At 42.3% G+C, this 16,479-nt stretch overlaps 2 protein-coding genes across 2 annotated transcripts in view; both read left to right on the top strand.

Annotated features, from left to right (window-relative positions):
- Positions 1–16,479, top strand: part of cog5 (component of oligomeric golgi complex 5) — a 92,046-nt gene that overhangs the window by 27,278 nt on the left and 48,289 nt on the right. The window contains exon 7 of the mRNA XM_052460165.1: positions 12,561–12,691. Within this exon, the coding sequence (XP_052316125.1) occupies positions 12,561–12,691 (131 nt within the window). The remainder of the gene's footprint in view (positions 1–12,560; positions 12,692–16,479) is intronic.
- The window catches only part of LOC118392355 (solute carrier organic anion transporter family member 1C1-like), a 176,703-nt gene that overhangs the window by 128,711 nt on the left and 31,513 nt on the right, over positions 1–16,479 (top strand). The gene's annotated exons all lie outside the window — the stretch shown is intronic.

The raw sequence follows: 16,479 nt of genomic DNA, 5'->3' as shown, positions 1-16,479 counted from the left end.
AGTCATAAACAGCGCAATGCTTGAAGCATTGCGAAGAGCTGCTGGCAAACGCAGTAATGTGCTGTTTGAATGAATGCTTACGAGCCTGCTGCTGCTTACCATCGCTCAGTCAGACTGCTCTATCAAATCATAGACTTAATTATAATAACACACAGAAATACGAGCCTTGGGTCATTAATATGGGCAAATCTGGAAACTATCATTTCGAAAACAAAACGTTTATTCTTTCAGTAATTTTTTTTTTTTTTTGCTAAATTCCTGGTGATTTTGCAGTATTTATTATTATTATTATTTATTTTTTTAACCCCCCCAAAAAATCACTTGCGGGCCGGTTTTGGTAGGCCTGTAGCCCACTGCTCTAGTGTGTCTGTAGCCTAAGTGGCACTAGCTCCACAGATCGACATGACACCATCAAGATGCAGCTTTCAAGCCTGTGTTCAGTAATGGCGATTTCCTCCACATAAGTTCTGGAACACAGTCATTAGGATTCACATTCCACAGATTGGTTAGATTTCAGTACTGAAATTGGGATGTCAATGTCAGGCAGAGGATAATGATGTTATATTTTGTCAGGAAATGGCAAAATGAAAGAGGAGCTGTCTCTCTCAACTCCGAGGCATCGGAGCACATATGGTTTTCTTCGGAGGGTGTTTTCCGCTGGTGCCAGTGTCACTGCATTGATGGAAGACATCTCGGAATTGTGCCAAAGGTCGATTTTTAAATTCAAAATTCTCTCTGTCGCCCTCTCTCTCTCACTCACACACACTCTCCCTTTTTGTGTCTTTCTCCCTCTCTTTGTCACCATGCCAGTCTGTGTGTTTGCACTCTCTTGAAGACCGGGCTCGGCAACTGTGCCAATGGTAATGATAGGTGAAACTTTGGGGATTTTGGCCAGTCGTCAGGTATTATTCACCTGTCTGATAGGACAGACATAATTGCCCTCAATCCATTAGTCACACTAGCCTGGTTGCCAGATTTGGTTGTTTTATCTTACTGTTTTGTTGATTTTAATGACACTTTGAATGACAAAGGAGTTTGCTCATTTATGAAGAATATCTGGCAACATGACCAGGTTAGATTAGATGCAGCCTGTAGGGAATATACAGTGCATTCACAAAGTATTCAGACCCCTTGACTTTTTCCACATTTTGCCACGTAACAGCCTTATTCCAAAAAGTATTAAATAAAAAACTGAGCAATCGGGGCAGAATAGCCTTGGTCAGGGAGGTGACCAAGAACCTGATGGTGACTCTGACAGAGCTCCAGAGCTCTTCTGTGGAGATGGGAGAACCCTCTGGAAGGACAACCATCTCCGCAGCACTCCACCAATCAGGCCTTTATGGTAGAGTGGCCAGAGGGATGCCACAGGACACATGACAGAGTTTGCCAAAAGGCTTCCAAAAGGACTCTCAGACCATGAGAAACAAGATTCTCTGGTCTGATGAAACCAAGATGAAACTCTTTGGCCTGAATGCCAAGCATCACATCTAGGGCTCTGGTGGTCATGAAATTTAGTCAGCCGGTGATTGTCAAGCAAATAACTGTCATGGTAATTGACTGTTAACAAACACATGTAGCATCTCCTGTCTTCCAGGCATAGCCTACAAGCCACTGATGCAGACTTTTGCAACATCTATATTTTAAAATGTCTAATAAATCAATTTAATATAGCTTACACCATCACAATAAATCCATGATTTATTTTAGACAGGTCTAAAGAAACATTATATGAAGAAAATGTGGTCTATTTCAGAAGAACAGAATAGCATACTCTTGAGTTGTCCTTATGTTAAGCCCCTATCTGGCTATGCCATCTGGCTGTGGGCTACACTAGTTCATTTTGCAGACAAGATTTGCTTAACTACTTCATGCCATTATTTTATAGTATGAAGAATATAATTGAACATAGCTGAATAAAATAGGAAGGATATTTTCTCAAAGATTTGAGTGCGCACATACGGCTATTCTGTGTTGAGCAGTTAACAAAAAAATAGCTATTCCTATATTCTTAATTTAGAGTTGTTAAAGTAACTTTAGTTGTTCTAAAAAAACGTTGGGATATGTTTTGATTTTTAATACATTGTAAGGCTGCGTGATGTGACTCTAATGATGATTTGAAAAAATTTGCATGAAAGGTATGAGCTCTGCGTTGTTTTTGTTTTTTTGCGCAGGCTGTTCACACTGCATTAGTTTCTCATTCGCAATTTAACAAGCACTTGATAATGCTTCCTATTTCCCCGTGGCATCCCTTTGTGTGGCCGTAATGCCCCCTGAAAAACCATGCCTCTTGCGGCCAGTGACCGTTGTGCCCTTGGGCTGAATATTATCATTACTATTCTACTCTCCCGGCTGCATGCCCCAAAGCACCACTGTCATGATGTTGGCCTGTTGGGGGAGATTTATGACCCCCATAAATACCTTTCCCCTTTTCTCTCTATACTTTATGGAGTTGACTCTTGTAAAGCCTTTTGTAACATAGAGAGTCTGGTAACATCGAAAGGTGGAAAACGGAACCATATTTTGGTAATCCACCAGTTGAACATATGCATGGGTACTTAATGAATATGATCTCAGATCAGTTGTCGTCTGAGACATTACAGTTTGTCATCCTGTCATTAGTAGTATCTTGGAAAGTCGACTCATTCTAGTTATCAGATTCACATGGAATTGTTGTGCAATTTAAATGTTTAAATATGAAACTGTGAAGATTCAATGTCATTTTAGCTTCTTAAATGAGAGAATGGTTTGTCATAGAGAAACTCTACTCACTCAGAGGGAGGGAACAGACTTTGGTTGTAAACTATGAAACGTGCCCTTCTTTCACCACTATATAAACCCGTTGACGAAAATTCAACTTTCTGTTCCAAGGACGTGCAGACTTGCGGTCCCCACGTTGAAAGGACAAGATCACCTACAGAGCTAAGCCAACCTCAGCGTGGGCTCTGGTTGAACGACAGGAACCTAGCATTGAATCGCAACCAAATTAGCATTGAATCGCAACGTGAAGGTGACAACCTACACACCGGCAGGATGAATTTCGACGATACCAGCCAGAATATAGCATGAGCATAAAAGTATGGCAACTTGGTATGAACTTTTATTCACTAAAGAAGTGATACCCTCTCCACCCGCTAAACGTGGGCTAGGAGAGGACGGACAGAGTATCCATTCTACCACGTTCTAGTTCACCACTAGACATTCTTCAGAGGACCAGAGATCCATGCTGGACCACCCCACCTTCTATCTACGACCAATCTACCGAAGCGCAGCTCAGAGTAAATATTTATTGCATTTTCCTTTTTTAAATGGGCGGTTATTTAGAATGCATAAGATACTGTATTTACGATAGCATAGCTGCCTACGGCCCGATAGAGACACAAAATATTTTTGTTCCTCAGTCTTCCCGCTCTTTCACTCAAAACCCAACCCCCTTTCTTTGTGTAACCAGCCGTCAAATCAAATCAAATGTATTTGTCACATACACTTGGTTAGCAGATGTTAATGCGAGTGTAACGAAATGCTTGTGCTTCTAGTTCCGACAATGCAGTAATAACCAATGAGTAATCTAACCTAACAATTCCAAAACTACTACCGTATACACACAAGTGTAAAGGGATAAAGAATATGTACATAAAGATATGAACGAGTGATGGTACAGAACGGCATAGGCAAGATTCAGTACATGGTATCGAGTACAGTATATGCATATGAGATTGAGTAGTGTAGGGTATGTAAACAAAGTGGCTAGTGATACACGTATTACATAAAGATGCAGTAGATGATAGAGTACAGTATATACATATCCATATGAGATGGATAATGTAGGGTATGTAAACATTACATTAAGTAGCATCTGTTCCGTCCGCTAGGGACGTTTTCCTTTGACATTTTATAATCAATGTATGATCCATTCTGTGTAGATGTAATTCTGTGTGAGTATTTAGTAAATAAATCATTAAACCACATTTTGTATTGCTGATTCAAGGGGATCCAGGGTTCGTGAACCAAGAATTTACAACTTTCAGATGAGACTAAATAGTGCCGATAAAAAATTGACTGCTATTATTGAGGTAAAAGATTACCAGGTCTTTGAGTTTATTTGGAAGATAACAGCTCTATAAACATTATTTTGTCGTGCCCCGACTTTCTAGTTAATTACATTTACCTGATTAGCTTAATCAGGTAATATTAATTACAGAGAAATTATTTTATAGAATAGCATGTCATATCACTTAATCCAGCATAGCCAAAGACACGACACCTCTCACTGAAATGGCTCTCCGTCACGTGATCTGGTCTCTCATACAGGCTACAAGTGAAGACCGACACATCGGGGACGCATCTGCACGTGCCGTATCCAATTCCGAGGTGCATATTGAAGATATTGGAAGAACTGTCCACATTTTACTTTTCATCAGCCAACAAGATGTGTTTGCCTAACGAACAGCAAAAGCACAAGCCTTTGTCAATCTACTATCCCCCATAGTATAAAAGTCAACCTATTATATTCTGTGCGAGAAGGAAATATTCCAAACATAGTCTGGGACAGTTCTGGGATGGGATAGATCCCAAATTAATACAACCACTAGCAACATGAGCTCATGGGCTCTCATGAAGTGTTTGATTAGATTTCTGATTACATGTGCGCATTAATGTCAGAATGATTAGAGGGACAATATAGTTTTGAGTACCAGGCAATTAGCAAGTTTTGTACGTTACTAATGACCATCAGCAGCATCAGAGCTTGATAGAAGCCTAATTACAGTGACTAAGCGGTCACGTGGAATTTGACTGCCATCATGACTCGTGACTGTTGGTCTGGCGGTAATACGGTCACAGTAACAGCCGATGTCACATCTGGAAGAAACCTGGCGTCATCCCTACGGTGAAGCGTGGTGACAGCAGCAGCATGCCGTGGGGATGTTTTTCAGCGGCAGGGACTAGGAGACTAGTCAGGATCGAGGGAAAGATGAACAGAGCAAAGTACAGAGAGATCCTTGATGAAAACCTGCTCCAGAGCACTCAGGATCTCCGGTTCACCTTTCAACAAGAAAATGACCCTAAGCACACAGCCAGGACAACACAAGAGTGGCTTCAAGACAAGTCTCTGAATGTCCTTGAGTGGCCCAGCCAGAGCCCGGACTTGAACCTGATCTAACATCTCTGGAGAGACCTGAAAATAGCTGTGCAGCGACGCTCCACATCCAACCTGATAGAGCTTGAGAGGATCTGTAGAGAAGAATGGGAGAAATGCCCCAAATACAGGTGTGCCAAGCTTGTAGCATCATACCCAAGAAGACTCGAGGCTGTAATCGCTGCCAATGGTGCTTCAACAAAGTAGAGTAAAGGGTCTGAATACTTGTGATATTTGCGTTTAAAAAATATATATATATTAATTAGCAAACATTTCTAAAAAAAACTGTTTTTGCTTTGTCATTGTGTTTATATTAAATTGTCAATCAATTTTAGAATAACAACATGTGGAAAAAGTTCAGGGGTTGAATGCTTTCTGAATGCTCTGTAAATACAGAGCTATGGCAGTTCTCAATAGGCATATTTTGTTGCTTTGCTTTAGAGGGAGTCATAGTCATTCCTGTAGAACTGGTAAACTGTACAATGCAAACACACACGCTAGAGCTGCACGATATGTGCAAAAAAACGAAAAAAATTTTTTTTGCCAAATATTGTGTTTGCAATATAGATCAAAACACTTGGACAACTGTTGGAATCATAAAAAATTACCGTTCAAAAGTTTGAGGTCACTGAAATGTTATTTTATTAAAGAAAAACACATTTTTTTGGTTCATTAAAATAACATAAAATTGATCAGAAATACAGTATAGACAATGTTAATGTTGTAAATTACTATTGTTGCTGGAAATGGCTGATTTTTAATGGAATATCTACATAGGCGTACAGAGGCCCATTATAAGCAAACATCACTCCTGTGTTCCAATGGCACGTTGTCTTATCTAATCCAAGTTTATAATTTTAAAAGGCTAAATGATCATTGGAACACAGGAGTGACAATATTATTATTATTATATTATTATTATATTATATTATATTATATTACATTAACAGTGTCTACACTGTATTTCTGATCAATTTGATGTTATTTTGATGGACTAAAATTATATTTTCTTAAAAATAAAAAAAATACATTTCTAAGTGTATATTAAGAAACAAAGTGAAAAGCAGGATCGTTTCATGTTTGGTACAATCTGTTGACTGCATTTGTCCTAACAGAGCAGCATGCAAACTGACAAACGGAGTAAACTATAAAAGTGGACGTTACATTAGTGTTCTGAGTGACGTTTCAAAATATAACATGCATCATGGATCTCTTGCGATCTTTGTGAATTAGATTAATTGTGCAGCCCTAACACACACACACACGCTCACACACACAAATCATTTTCTACTTCTCTGCTTGGAGGAGAGAATGCCCATAAATGTTTGATGCTGGTATTAATATTGCAATCCCATATCCAACCCTGTCCCCTGATGCCCCTACAGGTTGCTGTTTGCTTGGGTTTCTCTACCTTTTCCCCATTTCAACTTTGTGTGTGCGCGAAGAGCGTGCGTGCATCGGAAAGGGAGAGGGAAGAGAGAGCGAGTGGGAAGAGAGAGCGAGTGGGAAGAGCGAGAGGGAAGAGAGAGCGAGTGGGATGAAAGAGTCGCCGTGCCAGAGCCTGTCACTGCTGACGAGTCCACTGTGCACTCGCTGTGGGTGTCTGCCCAGCTCCAGCCATATTGACTATCTGTGTTGTGGCTGTAGATCAGTGCCCCATGGCAAGAGCTAATGGGGCAGAAACAGCCTGTCAGGGCTGATTGTGTAGTCTGCAACTGGAGGCAAAAGAGAGAGCGAGGGAGGGATGAGGTGACTGAGCAGACAGTGGCTGGAACCTGATCAAACTCCTGTAACTGACACAAGATTTCAGACAGTCAGGGATTTTTCTGCATAGAAAATACTTGGGCGGGACCAAACGGTAAAACAATTATCATAATCAAAATGTTTTCAGTGTAAACTTCAACAACTAAAAGCAGATAAAATGTATGTAGAAAAGATAATTGACCTATATATCTTTTTTTAATAATATAATCTTTGAGAACTAACAATCACCAAAATACATGCTCGGCTAGGTAGTCTGGGATCATTTAAAATTCCAAAAACAATTAATTCAGCAGTATTGATTTTGTTATTATGTTTGAGAAAAATAACACATTAGCCATGGCAAAATACATAGTATTGTAGGAAATTTGTTTTAAAATGGCAACATTTTCTCTCAGCTCCATGGCAGAATATATTTATCTCAGGGCCATGACAAAATGTGTAGAATTGCAGGAAATTTGCTCTGAAACTGCAGAAATGTCTCTCAGCTCAAATTTGTGGAATTGCAGGAAATTGGCTTAAAAAACACCCCATTGCCACCTGCTACGCCTTCCTTTTTGACAGACACACACACACACACACACACACACACACACCAGCGTTACTCCATTCTGAATCATTAAACCTCACTGAGGTCACATCACGGATAACAACACGGATGACCTTCTGGGCTCTCTGTGATGACATCATTGACTGACCCTCTTTGATGACCTCACCCAGTCTGCCTGTTTAGTAACGACAGACAGGATAGCAGAGTGTTCTTAGATTATGTCACTATGTGTTAATCACAGTACCTCATGTCCCTTTGACCTCTTGAGTGTCTTTTCTCTCCTCCATTTCATCCCTCTCTTCTCCCCCTCACTCATAGCCCTATACTGAGAGAGATGATTTTAGTGTATTCTGCGTGCGGTCAGTGGTCATCTGAGTTCAGGGGTCATCCTGTAGCAGGCTGAGTGCAACCCAGGAAGAACTGCAGCTGGCTGGCTATGTCTCCGTACGTGGATATATTTGGTTAAGGTGAACAGTTGACATTTCTTCACTGAAAGACCTGTGAAACATAGCTGTTTATTTCCCTCTTAATAAAACATGGGGACAGTGTGATAAACTGGCTGATGAGATTTGATGATAATTCCAGAGCCATCATTGGTGTAAACACCATCTAGTCTCTAGGGAGGAAGGTCAGCCCTGTCTCCCCCACACAGTGTTCTCTCCTGGGGTTCCATTTTGTGCACTAGGCCCCTCTGTGGACCATGGAGCTGGAGCTCGTCTCTTCCTGTTGTTCACTGTCCCACTCTCACACACACACACACACACACACACACACACACACACACACACACACACACACACACACACATACTCAGTCCTTGTTGCTGTGGAGGGAGCATGTGCTTATGTGTTGCTGTCTGAGAGGCGTTGGGAAGGCCTGGGAAAGGACTGAGTGCCAATAAACACTAGGGGTGACCTTCAAGCAGCGCGGAGGTTACACGCGCACACACACACACTGTACACACAAACAAACACATGTTCTGCTTGGCAAATAAACATTTTAACATATCTCGAGCTTATCTGATTCCTCTTTGTTTATTTCACATCTCGGCTTTGGCAGCAAATTCACAGGTTTATGTTAGCAGTTACACACAAACAAGTGTGGAAACGGTCCTATGTCGCCCCTGTGTCCCTGGTGTCCAGATATAATGACTACAGAGCTATTTTAGCTCTCCACTCTGAAACTGGTTCTCAGAAACCTGGGTTAAAAAAAATCAACATTAGGAGAGAGGCTGACTCCTACTGTACCCAGTCCCTGTCTAGTCTCTCTCTGCTCTTTCTCTCCGCTAATCCTCGTGTCCCCTTGTGTGTGGATTTATGGCGCCCAATGACTTACAAACACATTCTCTATCCTCTCGTCCATCTGACAGACAGACAATAGAAGGGAAGTTCGGTGTATGGAACCAATGAGAACTCCTGGTACAGTTGTTAGTCTGTCCAATCGCAGGCTGAGACAACAATGATAATACGTCCCTGAACAGTGCACTAGTTTTAACCCCGTCTCTGGGTTACATAAGGAAAAATGTTTTTGTTTTTTTTCAAATTCAATAGTGCTCCTGTCTGAGTGAGGTATGTCATTGTCACAACAATGACTGCGCCAGGGTTCAAGCGATTCTCTTCAGCTTTATGTACACACTAAAAACTGTGTGCTGTGATTGTCTTTACCAGCCATCTACACTAACATTTTACTGGATGCTTTATCGTAACATTGACTCTCTGAATGGCTTTCACACCTGTAGTACTTCAGTAGTAGCTTATATATTCACTGTCACACTATGGTGTCCTAGATGGTTGCATTTACTCTGGAAATGTGGACCGTTGAAATGTAATTTCACGCAATCTCTCTGCAGAATTCGCCATCGTTGCGATGGATGATACTTGCAGGCTTTCTCCTTTCCCCTTTGAATGTGAAACGCGGATTCACCATTGCTCTTGCTGTGTTGTGTTCCTGTGAAGACCTTTTTAAGAGGTTCATAGCAGAAGGGAATTTAGAAAGCACATATAGCAGAAGGGAATTTAGAAAGCTTATTTGGAAGGCTATCCCAAGAAATTGCCCCCCCCCCCCTCTCTCTCGCTTTCTCTCGTTCTCATCTCTCATTTCTAATTTTAAGATGGAGGCTTGGCTCTCTGGACAATAACAATCTCTCTCTCTATTTGTTGCCTCCTCCTCCTTATCTGCTGTGAAGTGAATTGCATGTTTTGTGAAATAATTTCAGCGTCCTCCCGTCCTAGAGAGCTTCCAGTCGGCCATATTGAGTCATGGCTAATGTTTCTTATCAGAAGTCCCTTTCTTCCCTTGTACCTTGTAATGACTAAATTGTGTTTCCAAGGTCACAGTTGGAGTTGTTCTCAGTGTAATGCCTCCCGTTTCCCAGGCTCTGGTTTAGACGGGTCTTCTCAGTGCAGATAAATATGGCCGACGATGAGGCAGGCTGATTGATGTTGAATCCGTAACCGATTCCCAGTGCAATGGCACAACACAGACCGAGGGCCCAGCGTAGAGGCACCACAAGAAGCCACCAACATGCACATCATGGTGCCAGCAGTGCCATGCCAATGCCAAAGAGGACCTTGCTAGCCGTCACTACCTGGCCAGTGGCCAAGCTAGAAAGGATTGAAGTACAGTGTTTTCTAACCAGTATTTCTCTACAACAAATGAGAATTCTTAACCATACCCCCTCGGAAGGGTATTGTTATCTGAGTGGCTGCCTGGGCCGACCCTAGCATTTTGGGGGCCCTAGGCGATATTTGGTTGTGGGGTGGGGGGGGGGTTGGCGTACAAAAATGTTTTGCCAGTGAGGTTCCCCCCCACCCTTCCTTTCCTGTGACGGTCCTCATGAGAGCCAGTTTCATCATAGCGCTTGGTGGTTTTTTCAACTGCACTTGAAGAAACTTTCAAAGTTCTTTACATTTTCCGGATTGACAGACCTTCATGTCTTAAAGTAATGATGGACTGTCGTTTCTCTTTGCTTATTTGAGCTGTTGAGAGAATGCCAATAATGTGTAAAAATGTCATCAAGGTAAAGGGTAGCTACTTTGAAGAACCTCAAGTATAAAATATATTTTGATTTGTTTAACACTGTCATAGTCGAAGTGTACCTATGATGAAAATTACAGGCCTCTCATCTTTTTAAGTGGGAGAACTTGCACAATTGGTGACTGACTAAATACTTTTTTGCCCCACTATACATACATACATACATACATACATACATACATACATACATACATACATACATACATACATACATACATACATACATACATACATACATACATACATACATCTTTAAAAATATATATATTTTCCTTTATTATTTTCTACTAACCCTACTTCCCCTAATTGGAGTAAACTAATGGACAACAACACTTAGGCGTCTACTTCCAGATTATACATACTATAAACATTTTACAAACACAGTATATTTTACAATAGTTTTATATTTAGTTTGTTTTTGGTCCTGTCCTCCTCCTACCCTTAACCTCTCCCCTCTATTTCTCTAGTCTATAGTCCGTCTAGTCCGTTTTATTTAATTTGCCATATTTTTTTTTGTGTGATGTTTCACAAAAGTTCTGAACCTATATACATTTTACAGACTCAGTATATTTATCTTGTTATCTTGTTGTTAGTCCCACCCTTCAGCTCCATTCAATCCCTCCCATCTATCTCTCAACACCATCCATATTGGATTTCTATTTGCCATATATTTTTCAACTGTGCTGTGATGCTTCACAAAAGTTCTGAAACGTTCTATTCTCATAGTTTCTACAGATTGTGAAATGTTTTATTGTTGCTAAAAGTTGTATTATATTATTGATCAATTGACTAAGACTTTTCAAATCACCCAGTAGTGCTATCTGCAGAGGTAGCTCTAGGTAAATGTTGCAATTCTTCAGTCATTCCTGGACCTGTGACCAAAAACAAGCTGCATATGGACAGTACCAAAATAAATGAGTCCTTTGGGAAGTTTGTCTATCCAGCTAATTGAGTGACTGAAATAACAAGAGAGAAATCGCTGATGCACAACCAAATTTCGAAATTGCACCTTGTGTATTCTATTATTCTAATGCTCGACAATAAATTGAAACCTTGACTTAGCCATCCCCCCAAAAATATACTAATGCCCAGGGCCGTCCCTGGGGGCTGCCCCACACACACTCCACGCCTGACACACACACACACACACACACACACACACACACACACACACACACACACACACACACACACACACACACACACACACACACACACACACACACACACAGGGAACAGCATACTAGGGATGTGAATTTTAGTTGTCTGTGAGTGGATTGTCTTTGGATTAGATATTCTGCTGTCCAATCTCTTCTCCCTGGCCAGTCTGCTGACTGACTTCTCTCACTGGGGAGCACAGCGCTCTGCGCAGAGCAGGGAGTCTAGACAAAGACATTAAAGCTATTTCAGATTATTTATCTGCCTGCCTGCTCTCTCCTTTGGATTGCGCTGAAATGGTAGCTTAGATTTCCCTACCTGTGTCGCCGGTTCACATTTCTTTTTGTGACAGTGTTTTTAAAGATTCAACTGTATTGTTTTTAACACAATAGGTTGTAGAGGGGACTGAAGATGTGTGTGTGTGTGTGTGTGTGTGTGTGTGAGAGAGTCATGGGAAGGTCTTAATGAATGTTCGCAAGGGGTTAATTGGATCAACCCATCTGCATAGAACATCTGGCTCACACACACACACACACACACACACACACACACACACACACACAGTTTAAAAGTCAACATATACTGCTACCTTTCCTATTGACTGCAGTTCCACCTGTTTTCTATGTCTACAACTGTGTGCTTGTCATGTTTTCCCTTTGACCTTCACTCTCCAATACTGTAGGAGGCTGTATTGTAGGGGTCTGTATTGTGGGAGGCTGGTTTTCTATCTAAATGAAAATAAATCACACTGAATGCCAAATGTTATATTGTCAAATGTTAGAGGGTGTTTTTCTAGATCTCAGGAAAATATCTGAAGGTGTACATGTGCAAACACACACACACACACACACACACACACACACACACACACACACACACACACACACACACCCTCTAACACCCTCTTCTCCCTCTCTCCAGACTATCTGTCCCAGGGGGTGGATCTGTCTGGTATAGATGTGATAGAGAATGACCTGCTGCTGATCAGCAGAGCTAGACTGGAGGTGGAGAACCAGGCCAAGAGACTGCTGGAGCAGGGCATGGAGATACAGGTAGGACACACACACACAGTCTACAAAGAAAATGTGGAAAAGTTTGTTCCTAGTTATCACTCGTACACATTTCCTGAAAGGTGACTCACATGATCTCTTTTGCAATTTGGCCAAAACGAGAATTCACTGTAGGCTCAAACAAGCAGGCCAGAGAGAGGTTTCAGTCAGGTAATATATGACCCGGTGGGGCCCAGCTGACGCTGAGTTCCGGCGCCGACGCCCACTGAGATGGCTTTGCCTTCAGCACACCTCACTGTGAGGACCAGATGGTCATCACTGATCTCTCTCTTCTCCTCTCTCTAAAACTCTCTTCCCTCTCTGTACCTCTCTTCCCACTCTCTCTCTACCTCTCTCTACCCCTTCTCTCTCTCTACCTCTCTATGTATCTGTACTTCTCTCATTCCGTTGGTCAGTGTACAGTTTCAGATTTAAAATCTACTTTTAGATTCACTGAACGGATACTGGAGAGAATGCTTTTTTAAATAGAGTCGAATCAATATGAACCTTCTATTGAAAATGTTTACTGGAAATGTTAGGAGTTCTCCAAGGTTAAGTGTATAATTTGTCAGCCCTATACCCCAGCGAGCAGGTTGGCTACAGTACTATTAATAAGAAACTCACATTATATTAGACAGGTAGCCTTGAGTTGGAGGTTGGAGGCCAGGGCCCCCCCCCCTGTACGGCTATCGGGGGAAACACGCCCTGCAGTCGGTCAAGGCTCTGAATATAATACATCTCTGATACTGACCCCCACAGCAGCTAAAATAACACTGTCCTCGCCTGGTCCGACCTCGATTGGCCTCAGCCCTGTATTTCTATCATACCTGAAACACTGGCGGTAAACGCAGTTTCTCTGCATTCATGCCAATAATAGTCAGTCCACACTCAACACTAACTCACTAGAGATTGTTTCATTATGAAGTGTACTATCTATAAATGTATACTGTTTTTTTTGTGTGGCTGCGATTTAGGTGCTATTTATAAACCTTTTATGAAAATGACACATCAGATAGCCTAACAATGAAGAAAAAAAGTAGTTAGCTTGAGGATAAATTCAGACGGTATTGTTGAGCGGGTTTTGCTCAGCGGGTTTTGTCAGGCTAATACCCTACACAAAATGTGCTGTAATATTCAAGGTAAATTCATTTAGGCCTAAACCAAATTAAATCCAACTTGAGACTCCCCTGGTCTCCTGAAGTCCTCCTATTTTGTGTGCAAATGTTTTCACCGCGGCCTGTAGGTCCATACTATTACTGAGTTGCCAACTCAGACAGTCTTTCCTGAGACATTGTGCTTCACACAATTTAAACACATTTTGAGGCATGCCAAGATATTCCAGAGATTGGGGACTGTCGTCTTTGCAACCACACAACTCAAACACCGGTTTCACCGGTATGAACGAAAATCGCTAACCACTTATTTTTCTTTTTTTTTCTGTTCAATCCCTCAATAACTTTTGTCTGCTAAATACCATCATCTGTTTGCATCTGCCAATTTATTGACTGTCCAGTATCCAGAAGACCTGTCCCCAGAGCTTCCTATACAGTTAATCTCTGTCCGTAACGTGTTGGGGCCGGCAATTAAGGAGAATTGAGAGGCTAAAATTAAATATGTTACAGAACTGCTGTATTTGAAGCCCTCCTCCCTTCTGCCCAGTTTCCCTGCTGTTGCTATGGAAATTAAGCTGTTTTTGCCATCCCTGTAACTGTCACATCTGCAAAGAGATCGTTTTCTAAACTGAAACTCATAAAGAACTACATGCGCTTTTGAGCACCTCCGTAAGCTCCAGTCATTGCACTGGCACCATCGTAGCCTTGACCGTGGCATTTGTTCGTTGTCCCCCTTATACTTTCAAATCAGTAAAAAAAAACTGTGTCCACTTTTTCAGTCAAATTCCTGAAGCCCAAGAAACAAACACTTCGCTTCCTAGTACATATGGAAATTGAAAAAGGTTTCTGAATTAATTACTTTTTGGAAGGTTACACTCAATGATTTATTATGTTTAAAGAAAAATGTTTTATTAACATCGATGACAGGCGCTGCGGCCCCCAGAGGTCGAGGGCTGCGGGGGTGTCCGGTAAACCAGTGACCTGGAATGTGATCGTGTTGCAAGGCCAAACAAACTGACTGCTGTTACCGGATGCACTGAAATCCAGGGAAATTGAGGTGGCTACTGTTCTAGTCCTATCACAATTCCTCGTGGACCCTCTCACCTGTGTGTGTGTGTGTGAACATTTCATGAGACATTTATTTTATAGTCCTCCAATTATTGCCCTCTTTTGTTTCGTCCTTCCCATATAAACACGATTCTCTTGTTCTTTTCATATTTATTCCACTATACCTCCCGAAGGGGACACCGCTTTTTGCCTGATAAATGTTGACCCTGTTCCTCCACCCATCCATTCATCCCTCCGTCCCTCTTGACTGCACTAGAGATGAAAACTCTTCTGGAGAATAGTCAAACCCTCAAGGACTTTCTGTCTTTTTGTTTTTATTGCTCAATAAATCATCTAGTATTTATTATTGACTGCGATTTCAGGCCTGGCTTAGCAATTGGAGAGTGATGCACACAGATCTGTGTCTGTATACTCAGGGCTTGGTCAGAGCATCACTGTGACACGCTATAGTGTGTAGTCCCTGGTTCTTATCAGGCAGCTCAGATGAAAGACTAAGCCTGCGTCCCAAATGTCACTCTATTCCCTATATATGGTCAAAAGTAGTGCACTATATAGCGGTGACAGTAGACCGATGCTAACAGGAATGGAGAACGGCCACCTTCAACTGTCTACTGCTTGAGTACCTGCACCTGTGTGTAGGTGTCTGATATACATGTACAGAGGTATTATTCTGAAGGAGTAGGAAGTTAGGAACGTGCGTGTGCGCCGTGCAGTGTGTGGGTGCCCTTGAAACAGTCAAACTCGTCTTCCAGTTTTTCGTTTCCCCCCACTGTTACATTCCCTGCACATGGTGATTTGTTAAATTCATCAAGCATTATTGTGGTTTGATGTTGGGAATGTAGTGACGTTCTCTACTTGTTATGCACCAGAAGAGAGGGTAGAGTAGCTCACGGGAGGGCGGAGGTTTTTTGTTGAGAGGGGGATTCAAGGTGAACGTGTCAAGGTCTAATTGCTATCAGACAAGCAGCATGCCTCCCGTTCTCCCTCCGTGAGATATTCACTTATGCAGCACAGCAGACAGACAGGCAGGCTGACAGACAGACAGACAGGCAGGCTGACAGACAGACAGACAGACAGACAGACAGGGCAGGCAGGCAGGCTGACAGGCAGGCAGGCAGGCTGACAGACAGACAGGCAGGCTGACAGACAGACAGGCAGGCTGACAGACAGACAGGCAGGCTGACAGACAGACAGACAGGCAGGCTGACAGACAGACAGACAGGCAGGCTGGCTGACAGACAGACTGGCTGACAGACAGACTTCTCAAAACTGCAACTCAGACAAGAGAGGGAGACTGGCAGAGAGAAAGAGGCCGAAAGGGAGAGGAGGAGACAGGTACAGAGATGGCGAAAGTGTGGGTGGGAAGGAGGGGGAGAGAGAGGGAGAGTTGTAAAATGCTTAATCTCCTCATCTTTAATCTGAAGTGTTTCTTATTCATTACAAACTGCTCTGTTTCTCTGAGCATTAGTGTGTCTTACTACCTCATGCTCCCGCTCACTCTCTCTTCCCCTCTCTCACACGCGAGCGCACACACACACACACACACACACCAACGCACGCGCGTGCGCGCACACACACACACACACACACACACAGGAGAGTGTGTAAATC

Source organism: Oncorhynchus keta, chromosome 13 (genome assembly GCF_023373465.1).
Source record: "Oncorhynchus keta strain PuntledgeMale-10-30-2019 chromosome 13, Oket_V2, whole genome shotgun sequence".
In the NCBI taxonomy this organism is placed as follows: Eukaryota; Metazoa; Chordata; class Actinopteri; order Salmoniformes; family Salmonidae; genus Oncorhynchus; species Oncorhynchus keta.
This window is presented reverse-complemented; position numbering and strand designations above follow the sequence as displayed.